This window comes from Anolis sagrei, chromosome 6 (assembly GCF_037176765.1).
Source record: "Anolis sagrei isolate rAnoSag1 chromosome 6, rAnoSag1.mat, whole genome shotgun sequence".
NCBI lineage: Eukaryota > Metazoa > Chordata > Lepidosauria > Squamata > Dactyloidae > Anolis > Anolis sagrei.
The window spans coordinates 105,107,416-105,132,554 of record NC_090026.1 but is presented as its reverse complement, the minus strand read 5'-3'; the positions used below and the strand labels follow the sequence as shown (position 1 = coordinate 105,132,554).

General features: G+C 39.2%; 1 protein-coding gene across 1 annotated transcript in view; it reads left to right on the top strand.

The window, feature by feature from the left end:
* The window catches only part of ITGA8 (integrin subunit alpha 8), a 148,119-nt gene that overhangs the window by 75,356 nt on the left and 47,624 nt on the right, over positions 1-25,139 (top strand). The window contains exons 16-21 of the mRNA XM_060782332.2: positions 8,853-8,908; positions 10,298-10,452; positions 11,502-11,639; positions 12,107-12,174; positions 14,598-14,745; positions 22,951-23,043. Coding sequence (XP_060638315.2) covers positions 8,853-8,908; positions 10,298-10,452; positions 11,502-11,639; positions 12,107-12,174; positions 14,598-14,745; positions 22,951-23,043 — 658 coding nt within the window. The remainder of the gene's footprint in view (positions 1-8,852; positions 8,909-10,297; positions 10,453-11,501; positions 11,640-12,106; positions 12,175-14,597; positions 14,746-22,950; positions 23,044-25,139) is intronic.

Here is a 25,139-nt window from a genome sequence, read left to right as displayed (position 1 = left end):
AAGCTGAAATGCCTGAAAGAAATCTTAACTCACAGTGTTTGATTTTTTTTAGCTCTTTCTTTTCTCTCTCTCTCTCTCTCTCTCTTTGGGATGTTCCTTCTTTGCTGGAGGATTGTCCTTCTGCCTTGTGATAATACTGTAGCCTAAATTTAATTGTTCTTCTGATCGACAGCAGACACATTGACTCAATGGGAACTTGGTAAACGGACACGAATATGAATTCATTCCATCCTACTCTAGTTGTATTTAAGCCCTTTCAACAATAAATCAATATATAGTTGTTAAACAAAATGATTTCGGGAAAAGGGGAATGCCTATTTCACAACCAAGCTAGAGAAAGTTTCATCTGGATTATGCATTATTGCATAGTACATATGCACACCATAAACATAACTACATTCTGGACAACTATTACTACTGTGGCCAAGATCCTGCATGGTGTAGCATAACGTAAGAGATCAACATGTTGAACTCTACTATTAGTCCCCAGGACTCACCATTGTGCTTTTCTCCATGGCCATAACATTGATAGGGGAGATTCATGAGACTGGAGAAGGTTTTTCTATGTTCCTGTAGCCTGACACAGATGGAAGACGTCTCCCACTGAGATCTACTCCAAAGGTCCAAGTGGATGATGTCACTGGTCTACATTCTGGACAACTATTGCTTCTTTGGCCAAAATCCTACATGGTGTAGCATATTGTAAGAGATCCACATGTTGAACTCTACCATTAGTCCCCAGAACTCACCATTGTGCTTTTCTCCGTGGTCATTACATTGATGGGGGAGAGTTCAAGAGACTGGAGAAGTTTTTTGCTATGTTCCTGTAACTGGCACAGATGGAAGACATCTCCCACTGAGATCTGCTCCAAAGGTCTGAGTGGATGATGTCACTGGTCTACATTCTGGACAACTATTGCTTCTTTGGCCAAGATCCTACATGGTGTAGCATAATGTAAGAGATCCACATGTTGAACTGTACCATTAGTCCCCAGGACTCACCATTGTGCTTTTCTCCATGGTTATTACATTAATGGGGGAGAGTTCAAGAGACTGGAGAAGCTTTTTGCTATGTTTCTGTAGCCTGACACAGATGGAAGACATCTCCCACTGAGATCTACTCCAAAGGTCTGAGTGGATGATGTCATTGGTCTACATCTGGTTATGAGAATATGGCCAAATGCTTCTCTGTTCCCCTCTAGCAGCAATGGAAATGCCATTGAAATGTTGTTATCCTAACACAACAGTGACTCCTGATGGGGCAATTGTGATGTTCCAGAGGGTGGAAGAGAATGGTAGTCTGCAAGAAGCAAAAAAAGACATACCCAGAGATAACATGAACTTACAACTTTGTATTGCACAGAGTATGCGCTTGAGTTTACGTAAAATTATTTGTATGCTCCCTTCAAGAGTGGCATGCTAAAATTAAGGTAGATTGTAGGATGTATCTAAAGGGATATCTAAGGATACACTTTGTTTGAAAGGACTGGACTCTGTTCACTTCAGATACTTGGCTCAAATTAATTCTGCACAATTGTTTTTTGTACCAGATTCCAGTCAACAGATCTAAAGGATTCTAGTATTAGCTAAACTGGCCTTGAGATCTGCCCACCCTTGTTGTACAAAACATGGAATAGATCATCATTCCATTTCTAGAGTCCTGGCAAGAATCGAGAAATGGGTCTGTCATACTGCTATCCTGATGTCCGGTGTACACATTTTGCAGAATGAGGTGCAAATTAGGTGATTGAAGAATCATTAGGAATGACCTGTTCCAAACCATTGTGGTGGAATAACGTTTTTAATACTCCACAGTATGAAATAAAAGAAAAACCAATCTTGAGGGAAATCCTGTTGCCAGTTTCAACTATAATAACCCAATTTAAACGGTTACAAAAGTCAACTCTTACTTAGTATCAGTTGTATTTACCCTTTAAACTTCATGCAAGTTTAAGTGTACAAGGACACAAGTTAGACTGCAACTATTCACCTGATGAATTTCTTTTTTAAAATTGGAATGAATTTATGTAATGGGGAGAATTCAATATGACATTTCTTGCCTGTCATTTGATGTCTTATATCCCATTTGACCCACTTTACTCTCTTGCAGACAGTGTCCAAAGCCACTCCAAAATTACTTCCTAGTTTTCTTCTGTCTACCTGGAAACTCCATTCTGTGAGAAAATAATTTTCTCACAGACAAATATATAACCATATATGTTATGTAGGTGACACAGCTGATAGATGGTTGTGGTTCTGACCATTATGTTATAAAATATGTTTCCCTGAAGATTTTACTCCTGCTGTAGAAAATTTAATCCAGTCTCTCAAAATGATTGAAGAGCAGCTGTTAGTTTTCCATTCTGTAATTTTTTTCTCTCTGTGTGTAGTTGTTATAACCTCGTGTTGTCCATATGCAAACAATTATTAGGGAAACTCCAACAGACAAATATTTCCTCTGCCCCATGGGATAGATTTCTGTATCTTTTAGCCAGCTGCGCAACTTGTGCAAAATGCCTGTTGATTGACATTTCTAAATAAAATGAATGAAAGGAGATCATCTTAAGCAGTAAAGATTTGGGGAGATTTGGGCTACAGGGCACTATCTGGAAGAAGTAAAATATTGTTTTAACCAAGTGTGATGTTGCTATTAAAATCTGTAAGTTTTCTTTTCATGCGGTCAGAAAAATTCTACAGATTTCATTTACAACCATAAATGTGTTATAATGTGAAGCATAAAACGGATCTAAGGTCCAAAGTCAAGCTTCAGTCCCATAGAAATCAACTGAAAAATCTAGGATCAAGCCATGTTAATTTAAACTGGACAACAAAATCCCAGGGTTTGGAAACGTTCCTTTGTTGAACAATGCTGGTTGTCAAAGTCTAGAAGCTGTGGCCCCAAAAGGAACTTTCTTAAGCTTTCCATGACCATGAAAACATCCAAAAGTAGCAAAAGTAGTCAAAAACTGATATCCCGTAACACAAACTTGCATAATACACTGCCCTACTGTATTTAAATATTTATACTCCATCCTTATAATTAAATCATTTTGAATAGTTTTAAAACCTTAAATAATTTTAAACCAATCATGTGCAAATCTGAACCAAGTCAGTCATGCCCTGAGCTTTAGCAAGTAGCCATCTTTTTGCTTGGCACCAAAGTGACAAAAGCGTTGGTAGCATTCAGACCTTTAAGGAAAGAGTATTTAATTGGGCGCCATGACAAAGAAAACCAAATTTTCTTCATGGTCTCTGTGAATGCACACATATGGAGTTACTGTGCCTTCTGGTTGGGCTGGCTGTAGAGAAGGTGAGGATTGTTGGGACAAAGCCGCCGATGAGGAGGTTTGGTCTCTATTTGATGAAGAAGAGGATGAGGTTTGTTGTATCCTTCTCTTCTTGGCTGCCACTTGAGCTTGCACAGTGAGCTGTGTTTTGAGCTGTGTTCCCCCAGTGTTGGGGGAATCGGCAGGAAGGAAGCTTGTATTGATCCCTCTACCTGGGCCTGTCTGGACTCCTCATGCATGGTGTCACTGTGATTGCACAGGATGATTGTGCTAATGCCATGGAGCTCAAGGTTGAGGGAGGCCTGGGTGGCACCAGTTGGGGAGGTTGGCCGCTGAGACTCACTGGTCTCGAGACCTTGAGTTAAAGATTTTGAAGTTGTTGAGGCGGCCAAGGTCCTTGAAGGGACCACCAATGTCACTGAGATCAATGGGGCCATGGATGCGGAGGGGGCTAAGGGCTTTTGGTATAACAGTGCCTTTAGCCTGGCTGCACTTTTCGTCCTGGCTTGGGCCGTGAAGGCCTGGCAATGGTGGCAGGAGCCAAACCATATGTCCCTCTCCAAGGCAGAGCCGGCATTTCGCGTGGCCATTGGGAGTTCGGTTTCTTTGATGCACACTGGGTGCAGTGCTTGTATTGAGTCGTAGACATCTCTTATAAAGTTCCAAAGAGAGCTGCATTTTGGGGGAAAAGGAACTTCTTTATGCCCTGGGAGCAGTGGGTAGGGTTACCACCAAAATTTGAAAGATCATACAGCTTAGAAAGCTTTTTGTTGGCGCCTGCGCAGATGCAGTAACTCCATATGTGTGGATTCACAGTAGACCACTTGAAGAAACACGGTTAGAGATATGTAATCTGTCCTTCCTTCATCCTCTCACAATGTATTGCCCTGATGGATGAGAACAATGGGACAGCTCCTCCAGTAGATCTCAAACTTCAGCCAGTTGTCTAAAGGCAGAGTGCTTCTACCACTGTCTTCCAAAGCCATTTAGGGCTTTGAATGTCTGCACCAACAACTTGAATACAAACTGGAATTATTTTGGTAGTTATGTTTTCTGTATGGTGTTCTAGCCAGGGGTAGGAGTAACTATTTTGTGCGATTTTCTCATAGATTTTTATGTGTGAAAATTCATTGGAAAAATTGCAGTTCACTGAGGAAGTTCTTATATTGAGAGAAGTGATTTGTTAGTTTATAATCTGTGTCTATAGTGTTCTGTTGTGCAGTTACATTTTATGGTGGTCATGAAGCCTTTGACACTGGCAGCATTCAGACTATGCATGTAAGATTATTATTATGGATAAAGGCAAGCGGATACAGGATGAGGGGTCCCCCACTTCCTCATTGTTCCTTATCTGCTTCTCTTTCCATCCGCCAATTGTTCTAAAATGCCTGAATAGATTAATTGTTTCTCAGATTGACAGTTATAAATGGGTCTGGTTGTTCAATTCGTATATTTTTCGACAGTTATAAACTTGTCTTCATGGTCATAAACCCACCCAATTCAGCCCTTAGTTGTGTTGACTTTTAAGCCAGCTTCCAAAAACATGGCCTGTTACTTGCAACTCTAAGAAAGGAAAAGGGTGAGCTCAAAATAATGTAATAATGAAGTAACTTCCCTGCTTGAGGACCCTAAAGGCATCAGACTGTTCTTGTAACCCAGTTTCCAACAATGTTGAAAATTAAATAGAACTATCTTCATCTTGAACTAACGTTGTGCTGGCATTGTGTCTATGTTCCTCATACGAGAGAGCTTTGGATCTGGCATGACAGTTTGTCTATAATTTCATATGCTACCTTTTGGGGAAAACTCTTCTAGATCCTCACTGGCCAAATAGTTTTACCACCAGATTTCTCTGACCACATATTTATGATAGAAGGGCACGTCCATCAATAGAAGAAACGGATGTGTAATCCTAGCTATCTACTGTTGGTACATTTTTTTTATTAAGGATTGATTTTCCCCTTGGTGTGTTTCCAACCTTGAATAAACTTTAAAGTCAGGAGAGCAGTGCTTCTAGCACATCTTTTAAGCAGCCAGCAAAAGAAGGTTCTTTCAGCAGAAGGGCATTTCTCCTAGTAGAAAAGACTTGTGCCTAGTCTTGGAGTTATCATTGCATTTCCCAACAGTAATCTCTTGATGGGATTCCATAACTCACATTTGGGAATACTGCCCAGAAATCCCTTGAGAATCCAGGTCTACAGAATGCAGAGTCTTTATTCTGTGGAAGCTCCATATAGATGGATGGGATTCCCAATACGTAAAGCACAAAGGACCTGATTATATCAAACAAGGACTCTGTATTTCAGAATTCTCTGTCTCTGCTTGATTCCTATGGAGGCAAGATGCATAACTACCTCTGAAATACAAGCTTGTGCTCCTTCCCTCAAATTACATGGAATAGAAAATCTTTAGACTGTAATCTCGTGGATAGGGAACTGTCCAATCGGCAATTAGTAGTCTACTTTGGAAGCCTTTTTGACTGAAGGGTTGGTATAAATGTTTTTGGCTAAAGGGTGAGGTAGAAATAAATAAGAGGATACCATTTTGTATTCTGGCTCAGGCAGTGAAATCTCTATGTATAGACCTGCATAAGGCAATAACTTCAACCTATTTTATATTTCTGCAACATGACGTTTTGGGTTTTGATCAGTTCAAATGAATCTAGGCTAAATCACATGACCTATTATGGTTCTCAGTCTGTGGGTCTCCAGGTGTTTTGGCCTACAACTCCCAGAAACCCCAGCCAGTTTACCAGCTGTTAGGATTTCTGGGATTTAAAAGACCAAAACATCTGTGGACCCACAGGTTGAGAACCACTCTATTACGCTAATATTTTACCTTTGTTTATTTATTTCCTTTTTCATATGGCCTCATAAATTTAAGCCATGTTTACCTGACTTCTCACTGGGAAAAAATGTCGGCTGGAAATAGTGAATTCTTGGAAGGCCTGAAATAAACCTTCATAATAACCCTTGGAGTCCCCAGGAAAGCCCTGCTCTGTGGTACATGGCAAATAATTTGCCCTGAAGAAAGATGTTGAGTAAGGTCATGCACAGTAGATCAGTCCCAGATGTGGCTCATTTTCATTGGGACTGTCAGAGGAAGCTGATGCTCAATTCTAATAAGAGTCGTTGGTATTGCTGGTGCTGGGTTTACAGTGTAAACAGATCTCTGTTGAGTAAAATTTTGTTTGAAACTTCAATTCCCAAACTTTGTAGCCCAAAAAAGTAACTTTCCCAATCTCCAGTAAAATGGATCAGATAAAACCCAGATAACTATTTTCAATGTGTTCTGCTGCTTCTGTAAAGCAGTCATAATAATTAGAATGGTGGAAACCTTGGTTAAACCTAAATTTTTGAACCAATGGGAAGATTTTTCACATTTTAGTCTGTAGAACTATTTAATGCAGCCCTAGGCTTGTTTAGTTTAGATAAATTGGGTTGTGTTTTGTGTTTTTAGTATTCAGCTTGAAGCACATAAATTACCCTGTCATCAGGAGAAAATCACCAATGATGGTTTGCCAAGCAGCCCTAATTAGCAGGAAATTGTATTTTTCTAACAGGATGGGCTTTGTTTAACCACTCCTCTGTGGTTATGTGCAAAAGCCTTTTTTGAGTGTCACCTGATTAAAAATTGATATTTTCATAATGTGAGGGAAGTGTATGGCAACTCAAATGCTTTTCAGCTTACAATTTTGGGTGCGGTATATTAGTTTATAGACTGACTTGGCATGTCAGATGAAATGAAATATTTAACTTAAATTACCTTCTCAAGGTGATTAATCTCAGAAGATAGGCTCATATATGCATCATGTCATTTACGGTAGCTTGGCAGAAAGTAAATGGGTCTCTTTTGAACAGAGAAGGAAGTTAATAAGCTGCAAGATCAATAAGCACATGTAGTAAATTTGGAAACTGGATTGTTACTGTGAAACACCATGATGTGTTGCTGTGATGGGAAACTTGTAACCCTCCAAATGTTATGGGAGTGAAGTTCCTAATAGATCTAGCCCACAGAATCAATCATGAAGAATGCTAGGAGCTGTAATTCAGCAGTGTTTGAAGGGCCACCTTGATGCTGTGGTTAGAGCAGTGGTTCTCAACCTGTGGGTCCCCAGGTGTTTTGGCCTACAACTCCCAGAAATCCCAGCCAGTTTACCAGCTGTTAGGATTTCTGGCAGTTGAAGACCAAAACATATGGGGACCCACAGGTTGAGAACCACTGGGTTAGAGTATCATACTGGGACTAGAAAGCTTCAGGTTGCCACTCGGGTATGAGTTGTATTGGTTACATCCGGGACCTGAGAGACCATTATATCTCACCCTGAGCTACACCAAAGAAGATCTTGGGAGAATAAAACTAGATGAATATAAATAGAGAAAATAAGCTAAAACCCAAACAGTTGAGAACCCAGTATTTTCTGTGGCAAGGGAAATAGATAACAGTTTAGAACTTTATATGGTTTCATAAAACCTTCAGTAGTGGGAGCTGGTTCTCCTGCTTGAACTTTAGTTCTTGCCAGCATTCCTGTCTATTTCCTACCCAGTCTGGTGTTTCTTATCCTCTTTAAGGACCTCATCCATGAGGAGGAGAAAGCAGGGGGAATCATCTTCTTTTCCAGAGCGTTTTATTCCAGTCAATTTGTAAGGAAAACTGATAATATATTCATTTCCGTCACATGCAATATACTTTTGTCCATTCCTACAATGATTCTCCGTATTCGGAGCTATCCCATGGGCAATACCAATCTATTTTTTCAATTAAAAAGGGGGAAACTTTGGGATTGCAATAGTCTCAAAATCTAGATAAAAAAGAGGAAGATATAGCTACAGTGCAGTGGCAACATATCAAAATTGTGCAATTCTTGAAGAATAAATTATTTTTTAAAAAAATACCTTATAAGTTTTATGCAAGAGGATTAATGTCAAGAAAAGGAGCATCCATGCATATTTCAAGACCACCCACAGGAACATCCACAGTTTGAAGTCACTACAATGATCTAACACTGGGTAATCCAACAGCTCTCATCTCTTGTTAAAATAAGTGCCTTTAGTTCTGTCTGTGCAAATTGAAGACACTGGCTCCCTGACTCCAAAACCTCCTTTTCTAGACAATTTAAAAATAGTTTAAAGACAGAGTCCCATGAGGAACCACTGAAAGTAGTCTTGCATAGTATAATGGACTTCATCTTTAAACTGTGGAAATGGATAGGATGAGATCCCAAATGTTGAACTAGGACTGAGAGATCAGAATCAAATCTCCACTCAGACGTGAAAACCCACTGGGTAGTTAGCTACTCGTCAATCCAAAATCCATAATTTTGGCTCCCAAACCTGCTCTCAACTTTTACATGAGGTCAACATATCCACAAGTGTATAGTAATAACATATTTTTTTACAGATTCCTCAGATATATGTGGAAGTGAATGAGGACCACCTCAGATCCATGGGTTTCTTATTGGTTTAACAATCATTCACTTTCTGTGTCAGATTTTTTAAATGGATGATAGGATTTCTTTAAAAAAACTTTCAACAAGTGAATTATTGTCTTTCCTTTCCTCTGTAGTTTTACTGTAAACGTATGTGTGGCTTTTGAAGCTCCAGGTGTTTCAGATAAAATAGGTAAGTCTTTGTATATTTGCATGGCTGTGCTAGAGACTCATTGAAGTCTGTTGAAATACTTAATGTTGTTTTCAAGTCAGTCTTTGGATGCTTAAGATGAAAGACATTAATTGAAATGGTGCAGAATTAAGGAATATCTTAAATCCCCTCTTTGACAAAAGTTTGGAGAAATTATTTTAACTCTCTTGCTCCTTGTCACATTCTGGACAAAAAATTAGTCTGTGAAAGTGTTATTTTGAAAACAAATTCAATGCTTTGTGCACTGAGGGTGCACAAAGTCCCATTAGTGTTGCTGTTGTTGTCGTCGTCTTTATATTTACCCCATCTTTCTTCTAAAATTGAAATCCAAAGTAGCTTACAATGTAAAACAAGCTGAAAACACACAAGTGTCAAAATAAAAAATAGAACTCAATTGCCCACAATATTAAAATAATTTAACCAGGTACACAAAAATCATAAAGCTCAGTTTTGGGTGTGTGTGTGTCAGGAGCAATGTGAGAAACTACAAGTCACTTCTGGTGTGAGAGAGTTGGCCATCTGAAAGGACATTGCCCAGGGGACACCCAGAAGTTTGATGTTTCGCCATCCTTGTGGGAGGCTTCTCTCATGTCCGTGCATGGGGAACTGCAGCTGACAGAAGTAGCTCAACCTGCTTTCCCCGGATTTGAGCCATTGACCTGTCAGTTATCAGTTCTGCTGGCACAAGGCTTTAACCCATTGCACCATCGGGGGCTCCAAAGCACAGTTAAAATGATTAAATTAAAAAATTAATCTGAAGCTTTTCCTTGAAATCATTCCACTCTAAAAGTCTTTTAGATGTGCCTCCCAATGAAATGGCAGCAAGGAGGGGACCATTCAATTGAATGAGGAAAATTGTAGAGTAGACATGGGCAAACTTTAGCCCTTCAGGTGTTTTGGATTTCAACTCCTACAATGCCTAAGAGCCTACCGGAATTGAAGTCCAAAATATCTGGACTTGCTCATGCCTATTGTAAAGGCATGTCCTTTTTTGTATACTGTTCCAATCATGTCCTTGGGGGGACCCTGTTGGTACCGATATTGGCTTGCAAGGAAAAACATTTAAATCAATTCCAGCATTTAAATCAGTTTAAATCAATTTTACTTGTATGTTGATACAGGATTATTGTTTCAGATTTGTGGTGAAAGAGCAGCAAAAGATTTACCATGTTACTTGTACTCTTGTTTATAGTGAACTAAGAAATAAATCTCAGTGGCTCACTTTTATGGCAGTATCTTTGGCCACTTGAACAAACATTGAACTGCTTTTGGAAATGGGAACATTGAAAAACAGGCGGTTTTCTGTAAAACTGGAGGAGAATTTAAAGGATAACGTGTCTTTATTATGTTCGGCTTGCTTGTATCCTTTAGCTCTGAAAGCTGAGCTGCAGTTGGATTCCTTAAAAGTCAAAGGAGCTGTTAAGCGAACCCTTTTCCTGGATTACCATCAGTCACAGCATGCCTTCCTCCTTATGATAGAGCGACAGAACTGGCTCACTTGTAAGGACTTTGTGGTTTATCTCAGAGTAAGTGTTGTTCTTTCCCGGGTCAAGGAAGTGATCATTTCCAGGATAGTCATTTCAAAATATAGTTGGTATGTGAGTGATGAAAAAGGACAGGCAGTAAAACAAACAAAAAGATAAGTGGGTTTTGTTAGGGTTCCTCCTCATCAGAAAATGTAAGAAGGTTATATTTTGGAATCGGTCCATAGAATTTTCCTACAAATGCCTCTCTTTTTTCTGTGTCAGGAGTGACTTGAGAAACTACAAGTCTCTTCTGGAGTGAGAGAATTGGCCGCCTGCAAGGACATTGCCCAGGGGATGCCCAGATGGTTTTTTTTTTGGGGGGGGGGAGGGGGTTATGTTTTACCATCCTTATAGGAGGCTTCTCACATGTCCCTGCATGGGGAACCGGAGCTGACAGTGGGAACTCATCCGTGCTCTCCCTGGATTCAAACCTGTGACCTGTTGGTTTTCAGTCCTGCCGGTACAAGGATTTAACCCATTGTGCCACCGGGGGCTCCTACAATTGCCTCTGAATAGTATCAATAAAAAAAGGCAGCCATCAGTTATAGTACTTTATCTCCTTCAATAGCAAACAGCCATGCCTATTGAAGCAATTTCTCCAATATGTCAAATGCACACACACACATACGCACAACCTTGGGGCTGAGTTACCTCACACATATCATATTTTGCAATTGTAAGAATGGGTCAGTATTTGCTTTGTAAGACAATGCTGGAACCTAACCAGAATACGCAAAGTTATCTCCACTGGGATTGTATCCACTATGGCCTCCAAGTCAGAACGGATCTGAGAGATTTTATCTGCAAAGTATATTTATAAATGTGTATGTATGTATTTTATATATCTTTTCCTCTCCATACGGGATGCAAAGTAGACTTGCCAGTACCAATCCTGTTTAGTTTCCCAAATTAGATAAAATTGGATGTAGTTCAGGGTCATTTGGTGATAATAATGTTCTTTCCTACTGAGGAGATGATAATAGAATAAGGATGTGAGTTGATTTGTTGTTGAGATTTAGTGTGTATTTTGTTTAATTTACCTATCCCAGGATGAAACTGAATTTCGAGATAAATTGTCTCCAATCAACATTACCCTGAATTACAGCTTGGACGAATCTACTTTTTCAGATGGCTTAACTGTGAACCCAATACTGAACTATTACCAAGAAAACATAGTTGGCAAGCAGGTATGAACCTAGCGTGTCATTGCTATCATGCTGTGTGGCATCTTTTGTCTTTGTTCAGCATTCCCTCAATATACGCAACAATACTTTAATGTGTTCATGATGGTGAGTTAATTGAACCAGATCTATCTGAAATTTGTGAAAACTCTCCCAGACTGCATTTTCTAAATATTCTCCTTCTCTTAGTTCCAGCTAAGTCCGACAGCATGTAAATCATATTCCTTGCCTAGCAATGATGGAAATATATACACGCCCTTTAATAAGCAGATCATGACATGGATACATATTCATGTCTATAAGCAGCCACCACTGGCCCTCTCTGTTGCCATTGGGGTTTGGAAGGTTCAGGTCTTTTCGGGGAGATGTTTTTGATGGCTATCAAACAAACAAAAGAGAAAGGAAAGGAAATGTCTGAAATTCCTTTCCATGAGAAACCCTAACACGAGTGATGCATGTTTTGGACAATGCAGGCTTACATTCTTGTGGATTGTGGAGAGGACAACGTGTGCATTCCTGACTTGAAACTTTCCGCTGTGCCGTAAGTCTGAACAAATAAACTTGTGTATTGCTCTTAATGGGATAAAGGTGTTCATTAAAAAGCTGCTGGGAGGTGGGGGAAAGAGTAGAGAAAACCCACCAGGGCTGCCCCTGTGATAGGAAAGAGATCTTAACAGCCTCACGCTGAGATTGGCTTTAATGTCTCTGCTTCACTTTTTACGGTCCTCAAGTGGGTAGCTTCAAAGGTCTCCCATGTTTTTTTAAGAAAACACACACACAACAAAATCACCTCTGTGTTTCGCTAGTTATTTGAACTTTGCTTATTTCAGAGGAAAGGAAGGAATAGTTTTAAAAATCGTCCCTACATTTGCACGGAAGTATATGCAAATTGTTTCAATCCATCTCAAAGAAACCTCAAGCCATTTTGAATCCCAGCTTGGGAGAAAGAGGCTCATAAATATGGTACAGTAGAGTAATATTAGAAATGTTCATTTCAGTGGTGGGCATTTACTGGATGTTTCATACCTAAATCTTAGAAACGATACTGTTTTCAGTCACAGCTGTCAGAATCCCCAGGTAATATAGGGAATTCTGGCAGTAATTCATAAAGTAATTTTTCCAAACTCTACTCATATCATATGTCGTACTTCTAAGTAACTCCTTTGAAGGACACAGATAAACTACAATATCCTTTCACTCTCTGCACCCTTTTTAAAGGTTGGATACCTGAGTGATAGTTTGATTGAATTTATCCATTCACCTGTTAGTCTATCTCAGCATTTCACAGAAATCATAGAATCATAGAATCAAAGAGTTGGAAGATACCTCATGGGCCATCCAGTCCAACCCCCTGCCAAGAAGCAGGAATATTGCATTCAAATCACCCCTGACAGATGGCCATCTAGCCTCTATTTAAAAGCTTCTAAAGAAGGAGCCTCCACCACACTCCGGGGGAGAGAGTTCCACTGCTGAACGGCTCTCACAGTTAGGAAGTTCTTCCTCATGTTCAGATGGAATCTCCTTTCTTGTAGTTTGAAGCCATTGTTCCTTGTCCTATTCTCCATGGAAGCAGTAAACAAGCTTGCTCCCTCCTCCCTGTGGCTTCCTCTCACATATTTATACATGGCTATCGTATCTCCTCTCAGCCTTCTCTTCTTCTCATTAGCCTGTAGCTTTTGTTTATTTACATTTTTTTCCAATCCTACCTTCAAGAATATAAAAGGTAAATGTTTCCCCTTCACATTAAGTCAAATCATGTCCGACTCAGGGGGGTGGTGCACATCTCCATTTCTAAGCCGAAGAGCTGGTGTTGTCCTAGGTTATGTGGCCAGCATGACTGCATGGAGTGTCATTACCTTCCCGCTGAAGCAGTACCTAATGATCTACTCACATTTGCATGTTTTCAAACTGTTAGGTTGGCAGAAGCTGGGGCTAACAGCAGGAGCTCACTCCGTCCCAAGGATTTGAACTGCCAACCTTCAGTCAGCAAGTTCTCCAGCTTAGCAGTTTAACCCACTGCACCACCACGGCCCCTACATCAAGGATGTAGGGCTTTATAAATACTCCTCCCTCCTCCATTCCAGTTTTATCCCACTACTATCACCAGATGTAAGGACCTTCACCTGTCTCCACTGCTAAAGCATCATGTGTAGGGCCATTTAGATATTCTTCTGGTTCCCATTTGAGACTTTATTTTTATAATGCCACCACTGGGCAACATCAACTTTGAAACATTATTGTCACTAAAGAGATTGTGTGATACTGTAACATGGCCAGTTGTATAGCATTCCCAGCAGGTTCAGCATCCCTTTTTTGAAATGTTTGGGACCCAGAAGCATGTTGCATTTCAGATTTTGGGATACCTGTATTTGTATATATGTGCAAAATGTACATTATGAGATATTTTGGAGATGATACCCAAGTCTAAACAGGAAATTATTTTATGCCTTATGTGATTCTTATACCCATAGCTTGAAGAAACATTTATACAATATTTCTAATAGCTTTGTGCGTAAAACAAAGTTTGTGTACATTGAATTGTCGGAAAGCAACAGTGTCACTATCTCAGCTACCCATGTGGCCAATTTTAGATTCTGGACTCACCCTTTACAAAACTAATTTATGAAAAAGAAGTACAACATGATTTTAATACATCTAAATTTTGATTGGCTCTAATAACACTTTATCTCCTCATACTCCTAACCAAAACCAACTGTCCTGAGTCTAATCTCTTCCCTGATCAAGCACACCAGGCGTTTTAACAGCCTTTCAAAGCTGTACAATCTCCATTTTCTCCCAATAGTCTGTTCTTGCTCAGAGATATCTATCACACATAAATAAAAATAGTTTTATGAATCACATTCATAATCACACTATTTCTTAATTTTTCCAACAAATACACTACAGCCCCAAGTTCCATAACATCACAGTGGTCCCTGACAAAATATGCTGTCTTTTTTACAGAGACAGAGATCAGATCATAATTGGGGAAGAAAACTGTGTTATGCTAATTATCAATTCAAGAAATGAAGGTGAAGGAGCTTATGAAGCAGAGCTGCATATAAAGATACCTCCTGAAGCAGATTACACGGGTGTTGAGCGCAACAACAAGGTACTGTATAGCAAAATTTATTAGGTCATTGTTTTCTTCATATTACAAACTCCCAAAATTGCCCAGCGAACATGGCTACTGCCAAATATTTGTATTCTTTGTGTTTATTTGAGCACAGTATATATATATATATTCATTCATCCATTCCCCACCCTAGCCCTATCTAAATCAGTGGTTCCCAAACCTTTTTTGACCAGGGACTACTTGGACCAGGGACCACTCTCCAACATTAGTACCAAAAAGGTTATGAATCAGCTTTTGGTCAACTTTAGATTTGGTTTGGTTATTTGGGGTGCTGGTTCAGAAAATTGCATTGAACAAACCACATCAGCTCTAGTTTCTGATACAGAACATATTCCACCCAGTAGTCACCTTCTGCTTGCCCACCTAAAACCATATTTCATCATCTAGTGCTGATGTGGTAGTAGTGATCTTTCATGGGTATCCGGCCTCTCCCCTCCTGACATCTCTTGCCTTGGCACTATAAGAGGGTTTCGCAAAACCAGTTGGTCTTGTTGCCATGTGGTTTTGAGGCACCAATGTAGTAATGATGAGGCCCCAGACCACATTTTCATTCTTGTGGACCACTGGTGGTCCACAGACCACAGGCTGGGAACTACTGATCTAGAGATTCGAGGCAACATACAGTCAAATAAAAATGATTTTAAAAGGCTTAAAACATATTCAATAGTTAACCTGTTCAAAAGGTTATTTAAAATGAATTCAATTAGGCCAAAATGATTTAAAACATGTACTTGGGAGGTATGTGCAAAACCGATTAGGTCCAAAAGCTTTAATGTGCAGCCATTTTCACTAAATATTGACGAGATGGTCCAAAAGTTGAAATAACACCTTTTTACCAACTCATTTTTTTCCTCATCCAAAGATTTCTTTCTGGGATAGGAGGATTTAGCAAACATGTATAGTAATGCTATTCAGTGGGGCCATGTGGAGCTTCATGTGAGCAAGACAGAGCTCGTTTTACTTGAAAGGTTTTGCAGGGAAGAGGGGGAGTTTCTTTTAGAAAAGCTGAGAGGAAATTCTATCTCCTAGATACACAGACAGTTCATGTGTTCACTACTGGGCAAGAAGAATATATCAACTCATCTGACTACAAAGCCTGCAAGCTGATCTAGCATGAACTTTATTTTGGAAGGTTCAAAGCATGACACCCTCAAAAAACGGGGGAACAAGGTGTGCCAAGTTAATTTCCGTTCCCAAAGCAAATATTTTTGTTGTGCTGAAAATAACTTCCTGCTCCTCTTTTGTGAGTTAGTTTTATCATAAGTCAAACAAGTCAAAGATGGAAGAAAAAGGAAAAAAACACTTTTGTAACAAGTGTCAAGAAAATAAAGTGTTGCCATTCTTAAATATTATGTTTTTAATTAAACTGAGCTGCACCTTGTTTTTGTAGATATAGTTTTAAATATATTCTTACCACTTGTTATTGGATCTATTTTGGTGCTCGGTCTTTTCACTTGTATCATTGTGAATTTAAGAGCATTAAGATTTTATTGTTGTACTGTGAAAACATAACCTTTTCAATACTAGTTGTAGGATTTATTTTATTTATTGTATCAGAAGCAAACCAAGGGTACAGTTGTAATGTATATTTAAAAACTTGGCATTCTACTAAATGTCCTTTGACCAGTAGCTAGCCACTTGGAGTGCCTCTGGTGTTGCTGTGAGAAGGTCCTCCATTGTGCATGTAGCAGGACTCAGACTGCATTGTAATAGGTGGTCTGTGGTTTGCTCTTCTCCACCCTTGCATGTCGTAGGCTCCACTTTGTGGCCCTATTTCTTAAGGTTGATTCTGCACCTCGTGGTGCCAGAAGGCAGTCTGTACAGTACTTTCTAAGTTGCCCAGTCTTCTGTGTGTCCAAGGGGGAGTCTCTCATTCAATATCAGCCATGGCTTGAGGTTCTGGGTTTTAGCCTGCCACTTTTGGATTCTCGCTTGCTAAGGTGTTCCTGCAAGTATCTCTGTAGATCTTAGAAAATTATTTCATGATTTAAGGTATTGGCATGCTGGCTGATATCTGAACAGGGGATGGGCCAGAGATGTCACTGCCTTGGTCCTTTCATTATTGGCTGCTACTTCCCAGTGGATGTCAGGTGGTGCGAAACCAGGTAAACAGTATAATTTTTCCAATGGTGTAGTGAGTAGACATCCTGTGATAATGTGGCATGTTTCATTGTGGGATGATAATAGTTTTAGTCCAACATGTATGGAGGAGGCCAAGTTGGAGAGGTGATGGTGATGATGATGATGATGATGATGATGGAGAAGAAAGATTTGTTTTGTTTTGTGCCACTCTATATTTTCTTACAGTGTATTTTTAGGGAGATAATGGCATCAGAGATGGAAAAAGAGATTTCCAAGTTCTGTAGCTTTCAAGGTATAAGTATGAGTTGACCCTTGAACAATTGATCGGTATCAAGCTTGGTCCTTTAGATCTTTTAACTGTTGTCTCTCCTATTGTAGTCTGTTATGTGAAATGTGTGAGTGTGTCTCTATGGATTTTCAGGTACATTTTGGATTGGGACTGGATTGAAAGCAGAAGAAGAAACAGGCATGATAGAGAAGCTACAATTGAACCACTTGTCTTTTCCTCAATCTGATGATGGTTAGGAACATAAATCACAAAGTTCTTGAGTTGTGTCATCATGCACCAAACTTCAGACATTGGAAATATGAAAGCTAGGGATTCTGAACTTTATAGTTTGGTAAACTTTGTGGTTTTGCTACAAGTCAGAAAATTATGTTTAAACAGAGCCCTACTGTGGAGAGAATTGGACGCAAGGGAAAGAAACAAAGAGATATGGATTGATAAATTCTAAAAACATTCAGTCCTCAAGCAAGTGTCCTTGATTTTAGTGGCACAGTCCTATGAAACATGCTGTGCTAGAATGTCAACAGCTAAGTTTTGGTTCATTAATATCTAGACCTTTGGGGAAATGCAATGCGGTTGGTGATTAATCACTGTCATGAAAGCTGCTCTGCTACTTTTAAAGTCTCAGCTTTACTAATCCAGGAGTCCTCTTGGGTTGTCCATGTTCATCTACATTCCAGTTGTTTTAACTTGAAACACAAACCAGGTTGTTCTGGTGTTAATTGGTCAGGTTCTGCTACTGTTCAAAACTGTAAAATAAGCCATGTGTTGCCATAAAAGAAATAAAGGTGGAAAATTGTTCCTTGGGTCTAGTAAAAAACCGAAGTGGCTTAACATACCCAGGTGTTAGTGGATTTGCATACAGGGTGAATGGATTTGCTATCAGAATGTGTATCAATTCTCGTTTGCAGAGACACAGATCTTAATTTCTCAATTCAATTGCTCATTTCTGCAGTCTTGTCACCCCATGAATTAAATGTATTTCAAGATTCTCGATGGGGATAGGATTTTAAGTGAGTAGTTTTTAGGCTCCTGTCTCAAGACCTCAGAGATTTTATAGCATAATATTAGGACCAGTTTTACAAAACCAAAAAACTTTAGTAGTTAAAAGTAGGACTAGGATTAGGGAACTCTGACTTCACTCTCAGATGACCATACTTCAATAAGGCCCCATCTACACAGCCATATAAATTCCAGATTATCTGCTTTGAATTGGATTATATGGTGTATAGGATAATATAATCCAGTTCAAAGCAGATAACCTGGATTTTATATGAGGCCTCAGTTGTTGAGAGGATAAAGTAGGAACGTGTAGAATCACACATGCTGTCTTGAAATCATTAGGGGTGAGCTAGGATAATTAATATTCTTAATACATTTAAGAAACACTTGGAAGGAGATACAGATAGGTTCATAATGTCCATGTTTACTCTAGAGATATATGTATGTAAAGATCTTCTATGACAGTTTCAGCTGCCATAAACATGAATACCAAATATTAACGGAACTCACTCTTTGTTGTTGTATTCCTTCAAGTCTTTTTCTTAGGGCCCTTCAAATCTTTGTTGATCCCAGATTATCTGGCAGTGCGGACTCCTAAAATCCAGTTTAAAGCAGAAAACCTGGGATGAGATTCTGGGATATATGGCCTGTCTGGAAAGGCTCTGAGTCTGGATATACAATGCTCTGTATCCCAGGATCTGATTCCAAGTTTTTTGTTTACCCCATATTATCTGGATGTGCACTCATATAATCCTGTTCAAAGTTGATAATCAGGAATCAGATCCTGGGATATAGGGAATTGTAGAAGTAGCCTGAAGTAGCCTGAAATACTTACTCGAAGTCTTCTGGTAAGTTTCTGTTGCTCAGCTAGGTGTTCGAACCCTGGTCTCCTGAGATATAGTTCCAACACTGAAACCACTACACCACACTGTCTTATTAGAAATCCTCCACCCCTAATCTGTTAGCAGAATCATTAACAATCACAGACCTGCCTTTCCAAAGTAGAAGAAATCTCCAGACACAAACGGATACACAAATAGATAAAGTCCAGGGACAAAGGAGAAGCTTATCTAGTACTTAACACTGTAGACTATGTTGCAGAAGGCCAAAGACAACTAAAGGATGAAAAAAATACATCCTCTTGGTCAAAGACATCACCTCAACATTCAGTGATGATATCATTATTGCCATACCAAACTTTATACATAATAAACTAGTTAAAATGAGACAGCCGATTTCCTTATATATTGAAAACCCAAGACTTTAAAAACATTTTAATCTGTTACCAAAAATCACAAAACATGCTATCCAAGATCTCTAGTGACTGAATGAATAACATAGCCACAGAGAGGATCTCTCTCTATATTGGATCTAAATTTTAGAATATGTTTTTAAAAAGCAACATATATTTCAGACAGCAATGTTTTTTTTTACTCAGAAATGAATTTTTAAATAAATACTATCAGTTTTAAGACATGTCCGTCCATGTTGATCTGGGATATCAGTATTCAAAGAGATCTTGTAGCACCTTCAAGGCTGAGGGCCCTTCCACACAGTCATATAACCCAGAATATCAAGACGGAAAATCCCACAATATCTGCTTTGAATTTGGTTGTCTGAAGGAAAAAGGAAGAGGGGCTGACCAAGGACAAAATGGATGGATGGTATCCTTGAAGTGACTGGCTTGACCTTGAAGGAGCTGTGCGTGGAGACGGCCAACAGGGAGCTCTGGCGTGGGCTGGTCCATGAGGTCACGAAGAGTCAGAAGCGACTGAACAAATAAATAACAACAACAACATCAGAGTCCACGCTGCCATATATTACTGTAAAATCAGAAAATGTGGGATTTTATTCAGATGTGTGGAAGAGGCCTGAGGCCCCTTCTACACTGCCATATAATCCAAATTATCTAATCAACAACACCAACAATATTTATTACAGTACATAGACCCATCAGTAAATGAACAGTCATTATCAGTTTTCTCATCTCAGGAGAAGTTCATTCTACAAGATACATCTGCATTATCTGCTTTGAACTGGATTATATGAGTCTCACACTGCCACATTTGTTTTGTTTTGTTTTGTTTTTTGTCATGTCAGGAGCGACCTGAGAAACTGTAAGTCGCTTCTGGTATGAGAGAATTGGCCGTCTGCAAGGATGTTGCCCAGGGGATGGCCGGATGATTTGATGTTTTATCATCCTTGTGGGAGGTTTCTCTCATGTCCCCGCATGAGGAGCTGGAGCTGATAGAGGGAGCTCATCCACCTCTCCCCGGATTCGAACCTGCAACCTGTCGGTCTTCAGTCCTGCCGGCACAGGGTCAAAGCAGATAATCTGCATTTTATATGGCTGTATAGAAGAGGCCTGAGTGCAACATGGGTCCTGCTGGTTAGACTCTGCATCAATACATCTTAACACTACACCCCATTTGTGATAGATTTCCATCCAGTGTCTCCTCACTATTGTGAGACATTTAGCAAATCTTACTGGAGACATCAGCAATAAGTTGATTATTCTCAATGGTACACACATGTAATGCAATGCTTGGAATCACAAAGGGTTCATCCAGGATGGTTGAGTGGTGTTTTAAGGCAACGTTTACTGGTAATCTTTCAAAATGTGATGCCTGGTAGAAAGCTTTAAGGGGATTTTATATAATTGCCCTAGATCTCTTGTAAGATTTGCTAACCATCACAAGCTTTTCCTAATTGCCACATAATAGTTAGGAGACACTGGATGGATATCATTATATGCAAAACAATACTATCCCTGAAACATGCACAGTGGTTTTTCCAGCCATACTTTTCAGACTTTTGTATTCATTTTAGGTTGATTTTTTATTTCTCTAACTAATGGTGCCAAAGAAAGAAAGGCTAAGGAGGATATTAGTGTTTTGCTTTAATCTGTGTTATTTAACTTCCTACTGTCTTGTAGCTTCCTGGGCTGTCTCTGTTTCATAGTATTTATATAAATGGCCCAGATAGGAAGAAGAGGCCAGAAATAATACACAAAAAACCCCAACACTTTCCTTATTTAAAAAAAGAAATAAGCACACCATCCAAACACCAGGAATGTGTAGTAGATAGATCTTAAGACAGAAAGTTAAGAGAACCGAGTGCCTGAATTACCACAGTGTCCCAGCCTTGATTGGTTACACCGATGCTAGTAATTTGCTATGGATTTACTACTGAATATTCTAGCATAATCTGTAGGTCAGCAAATATTGGAAGTAAATATTAGGGAGCACCTATCAGTAATGAATTATAGTTTTGTGTAGGCATCTGAAGAAAAGAGGCATACAGTTCTGGATCAAAGTAAACTATAGAATTGTATTTTAAAATGTATTTTAAACTAATTAGCCTTGTCACACTGAAGACTGGATTGATGTATATGTTTCATTTTATTTTATATTTAATTTTGTAAATATTAACTGTTATAATTTGTTATTGAAGTTTATTTATGAATTATTTGTTTTTTATTTATTTATGGCATTGAATGTTTGCCATTCCCTACTGGAAATCACCCAAAGTCCTCTAGGGGAGATAGGGCGGGTTACAAATAAAGTGTGTGTGTGTGTGTGTGTGTGTGTGTGTGTGTGTGTGTATAGTATAAGTCTAGACATTTTAGTGGGGAAAAATTGCCCCCCAAATCAGGGTTGGGTTATCTACAGGTCAATATAAATACTGCATTTAGCTTTTTTTTATATAAAGAAACAATTTCTGCATAGAGTAAACTCAACTTAGGAGCCACAGTGATGCAATGGGTTAAACCCTTGTGCTGGCTGAATTGCTGGCTTGAAGGTCAGCGGTTCGTATTCAAGGAGTGGGGTAAGCTCCCATCTGTCAGGTACAGCTTCCTATGTGAGGACATGAGAGAAGCCTCCCCAGGATGGTAAAACATCCAGGTTCCCCTGGGCAAGTTCCTTGCAGACAGCTTATTCTCTCATACCAGAAGCAACTTGCAGTTTCTCAGGTTGCTTCTGAAACAAAAATAAAAACTTATCCACAAGTCATATCAAAAATTATTTATTTACTGTATTTATATATTACCTTTCTCATTCTGGGGGGACTCAAGGTGATTTACAACATACAATGGCAAAAATTCAATGCCAGCACACTCTACACAAAGAAATCATAGTAACTAATTACTACATATAACTATGAATTTAAAATCAATTAAAAACCATTCAACATAACACATCCATAAAATTTAAACATTCAGACAAGCATAAAAGCATCCTAGTATAAACATTAAAATCCCATGATCGAGAAATAGCCATTCCAAATTGTCATTGCACATGCTCCTTAATTATTCTTAATTTCAGCCACAAAACTTACCTTTGACTTATAAATGAGGTCGACTTGTACACAACTATATATATATATATATAATTTATCTTTTCTTGGCAAAGATAAACAGAATCTTACCAGAAGATGAAAACTTTTTAGGAACAGATCTGGTTAGAGATTGCCTCTCCCATATTGCAAATACACCCTCTTTCTCTCTTAAGACTTATCATCTTGCCAATGGCCATGCTGACTGAGGATGATGGAAGTTAGAGTTGTACACACACATAAATTAAACCTTCATAATTTTTGCCCTTTCAGCTCTTCCAAAATGTAGATAGCAATTTCCCTCACTCACCCACATGCAAATGTCAAGCCTTCCTTAATCATAAATGAATGATTGGACTTCTGTGCAGGTGTTTGAAACCAACAGCAATCTTGCCATCTAGAAGTCGTTAATTTTGCCAACAGGATACGTTTTTAGATTGCCCTTTAACCCCTGTGTTGGTGTTCTTTGGTTACAGGCACTCCGTGCGCTGAGTTGTGATTACAAGATGGAAAATGAAACGAGAACAGTGATTTGTGACCTTGGGAATCCCATAGCAGCTGGAGCAAATGTAAGACAAAACCAGAAACGTTTTCTGATTTTTATCAAATTAAATTGTTTGGGGAGTTAATGGGAAACCGCCTCAATTAGAGGAATTTGGGTCAGTAAGTGGCAGCTAAAACATTCTTTCGGCAGGAAATGGTGGGCACAATAGGAGACAGCAATGTATTGTATTAAAAAGGGGGTGGAAAAGATGTATTCCAATTGGTAAAACTATTTATGACCCTGGCTATAATCCACCTGAAGTTACAAGCTCAATCCTGCCAAATTAGTTGGATTTGAGGGCTCAAGTGAGCATGTATCACATTCCTTTCATTGAAATTTGGGCAGCAATCCAGTGTACAGTTGCCTGAGTAAATTTATAGGATCATCCCATTGTGATATTTCAATGTATGCCTGCCTGTGCACTCTTTATGAACTATGTCTGAATGGAGGAGTACAGTATCTCCCTTAAGATACAAATGACATAAGAATACTGTACAGCAGTGTATTATCAACCTGGAGGTTGGGGCCTCGGGGGGGGGGGGGTGGCACGAGGGGATGTCAGAGGGATCCCCAAAGACCATCAGAAAACTCGGTATTTTCTGTTGGTCATAGAGGTTCTGTGTGGGAAGTTTGGCCCAATTCTATCTTTGGTGGTGTTCAGAATACTCTTTGATTGTAGCTGAACTATAAATCCAAGCAACTACAACTCCCAAATGTCAAGGTCTATTTTCCCCAAAGTCCACCAGTGTTCAGATTTGGGCATATTGAGTATTCATGCCAAGTTTGGTCTAGATCCATCACTGTTTGAGTCCACGGTGCTCTCTGAATGTAGGTGAACTACAACTACAAACTCAAGGTCAATATCCATCAAACCCTTCCAGTATTTTCTGTTGGTCATGGGAGTTCTGTGTGCCAAGTTTGGTTCAATTCCATAGTTGGTAGAGTTCAGAATGCTCTTTGATTGTAGGTTAGCTACAAATCCCAGCAACTACAACTCCTAAATGACAAACCTAGTCCCCCCTTAACCCCACCAGTATTCAAATGTGGGTGTATCGGGTATTTGTACCAAATTTAGTCCAGTGAATGAAAATGTATCCTGCATATCAGATATTTACATTACAATTCATAGAAAGGTTGAGAAACACTGCTGTACCGTATAGAGTCTCGCCATAGCTTTCACCTGTACTAGAACAATTAGAATCACAATTATTATTGTGTAATGCATATGTATCTATTGATACAGTATATCTATTTAATTTGTGACCATAGCCAAAACTCTCAGGATATTCGTAATTTGTAAATACAAAATACAACACAACAATATCTAGTGTAATGCATCAGCTTTAAGGCGAAGCAGAAACGCACCATCCTTAACGTATGGGAAATTAAAACATGAGAGTGTAATAGTTTGGAATTCTGCCATTGAATGAAAAGATTTTGACAGGTTTCCAAGAGCTTAAAACTCTTTTAACTGTGGTGAGCAGGTATAGTTCCACTGAACTTGGTGGAATTTTATTGTTGGCATATGTGAACCCCATTTGCCCGCTATTAGTAACAGCCTCGGGACTAAAAGCCGCCATTAAAACCCATTGCCACACAGAGATACCATCTGCTGCTCATTAGTGTCTCCCAAATGGAGTGCAGTTTTATGCTTTAAGTAAAGCATTATTGTGAGGCTAATGCATGGAGGAGTTTCATATAGATCATCAAAACAGGGTACATGTTTGCTTCATTGCTTCAGAGGGAGGCGGCTAACTCTTATGTCCTGTTGTCAGAAGTAGATGCTATAGAGAAGCCATTAAAATAGGTAGTGATGTGAAAAAGTAATATGATAATTGCGGAAGAACTTGATTATCATGAGTTTAGTATACGTGAATTCTTTGCTCTGTACTTATCTGCTGGCTATTAACTTAGATAACACTGTATATTCTTTGGGTTACATGCCAAAAACTTTGAAAGACCTCTTGTTGACATTTTGAAGATTCTGGGTGCTTCTACACTTGCAATTTGAAACCACTTTAACTGCCATAGCTCAATGCTATGGAATCCTGGAAGTTTCAGTTTTGCAATATACTTGGCCTTCTCTGCCAAAGAGTGCTGGTGTCTTACCAAACTATAACT